This window comes from Anneissia japonica, unplaced genomic scaffold (assembly GCF_011630105.1).
Source record: "Anneissia japonica isolate Jap-2015-1 unplaced genomic scaffold, ASM1163010v1 scaffold287869_len1821871_cov162, whole genome shotgun sequence".
Taxonomy (NCBI): Eukaryota; Metazoa; Echinodermata; class Crinoidea; order Comatulida; family Comatulidae; genus Anneissia; species Anneissia japonica.
The window spans coordinates 1,820,441-1,822,027 of NW_022741034.1; the positions used below are offsets into that span (position 1 = coordinate 1,820,441).

Here is a 1,587-nt window from a genome sequence, read left to right on the forward strand (position 1 = left end):
TATATATTTGCATTTGAATATTGACGAATGTTATTTGGTTCATTGAAAATGTGGTCTCGAATTAGAAGGGTCTCGGAATTGAAAGGTCTCGAATTGGAGGGTGCACCGAAAAATATTAGCTTCACCTGACCCAGACTTTCTGGTAAAATTTGTTATATTTTATTACTATATATTTTACCGAATCTACATAAATATAGTAAGTCTTCCGACTTCCTTGGGTTTTTCTTGCTGTTCACATCGTATCAATCTGAGAATGTAAGCAGGTAAATAGTTAATTACATTCACATGCAACATTTATAATGTGTAGTAAGACTTTATCAGTTACATGTACATTACATTTTGTAGATACGGAAAATCCAAACATAACCTGTCCAACAAGTAAAACGGTAATGACTGATGACGGCCTACCATTTGCAGAGTACAATTACACAGTGGACGTCTTAGATAACTCAGATGAGGTAATATTACCTGTATGTTCCACGCAATCTGGTTTTAACTTTCCAATTGGTGGCACGATAGTGGAGTGTAATGCCACAGATTTGTCTAACAATTCTGCTTCATGCAGTTTCACCGTCGAGGTTGAAGGTAATACGGATTGTATTCTCTTTCAAATATATTATTTTTATAACTATATTACTATTAATACTATCGCTATTATTGGCTTTTCCACCAATTGTTATTACAAAAATCCGCTATCAGAGCAGTCCACGGTGCATGTACACGATAGTCCTTTTACTGTACCCCGAAAACGTGAAATATTTGGTAGTTTTCTACCAGAGTATTTTACAGTAGTATAATGGCCCTGAAACCTGAAACCACAACTCAGAAATACCAGGATGGTGTCCGGCGGAGGATATTTTTTACCCTGTATAGTAGTTTATTCATGAATGTTGTTCCCTGTGCTTGATCCAGTGACCGGGGGTAAAAATGTAAAGCGCATAGAGTTTAGTCTACAATATGCGCTATGTCGACAATTATTATTATTATTATTATGATTGAAATTAACATTCAAAGCTGATCTGGTAGGAATTTGCTTTTGGGAATTGGGAACGTACTGACCACTTAGTACTATAAATTGTCATTTAGGGTGAAAACATAATTCCCTATTAAGTGATTTCAAATTAGATCAAATTAATCGTTTTTATTTTCTCCAAAAGATCAAGAAGATCCTATAATTGTTGATTGTCCAAATGATATAACAGTTAACACAACCAATGGGCAACCAGTTGCTGTTAACGTTACATGGACAGAACCGATTGCTACTGATAACTCCGGAGAAACACCAGAACCAGAGTCAAACTACAACTCAGGTGACAATATGTTTCTGATTGGTCACACAACAGTGCAGTACAATGTATCAGATTCAAGTGGTAACTTCAATGATAGGTGTAATTTTACGGTTACTGTTGAAGGTACTGTAACTATGTTTGTATATTTCATTTATACATTCTTTATTGTTATGATTATTTCTTATGCCTACCTTTTTTGTTTTTAAATCATACTGGAGCCATATATCATAGTGAATTTATAGCCATAAATTTGATTAGACTGATGCAGGATTTTTCAAAATGCTTATAACAATTAAAT

General features: G+C 34.3%; 1 protein-coding gene across 1 annotated transcript in view; it reads left to right on the forward strand.

Moving 5' to 3' along the window:
• Nucleotides 1-1,587, forward strand: part of LOC117118500 (hyalin-like) — a 10,971-nt gene that overhangs the window by 8,227 nt on the left and 1,157 nt on the right. The window contains exons 7-8 of the mRNA XM_033263100.1: nt 346-585; nt 1,158-1,412. Coding sequence (XP_033118991.1) covers nt 346-585; nt 1,158-1,412 — 495 coding nt within the window. The remainder of the gene's footprint in view (nt 1-345; nt 586-1,157; nt 1,413-1,587) is intronic.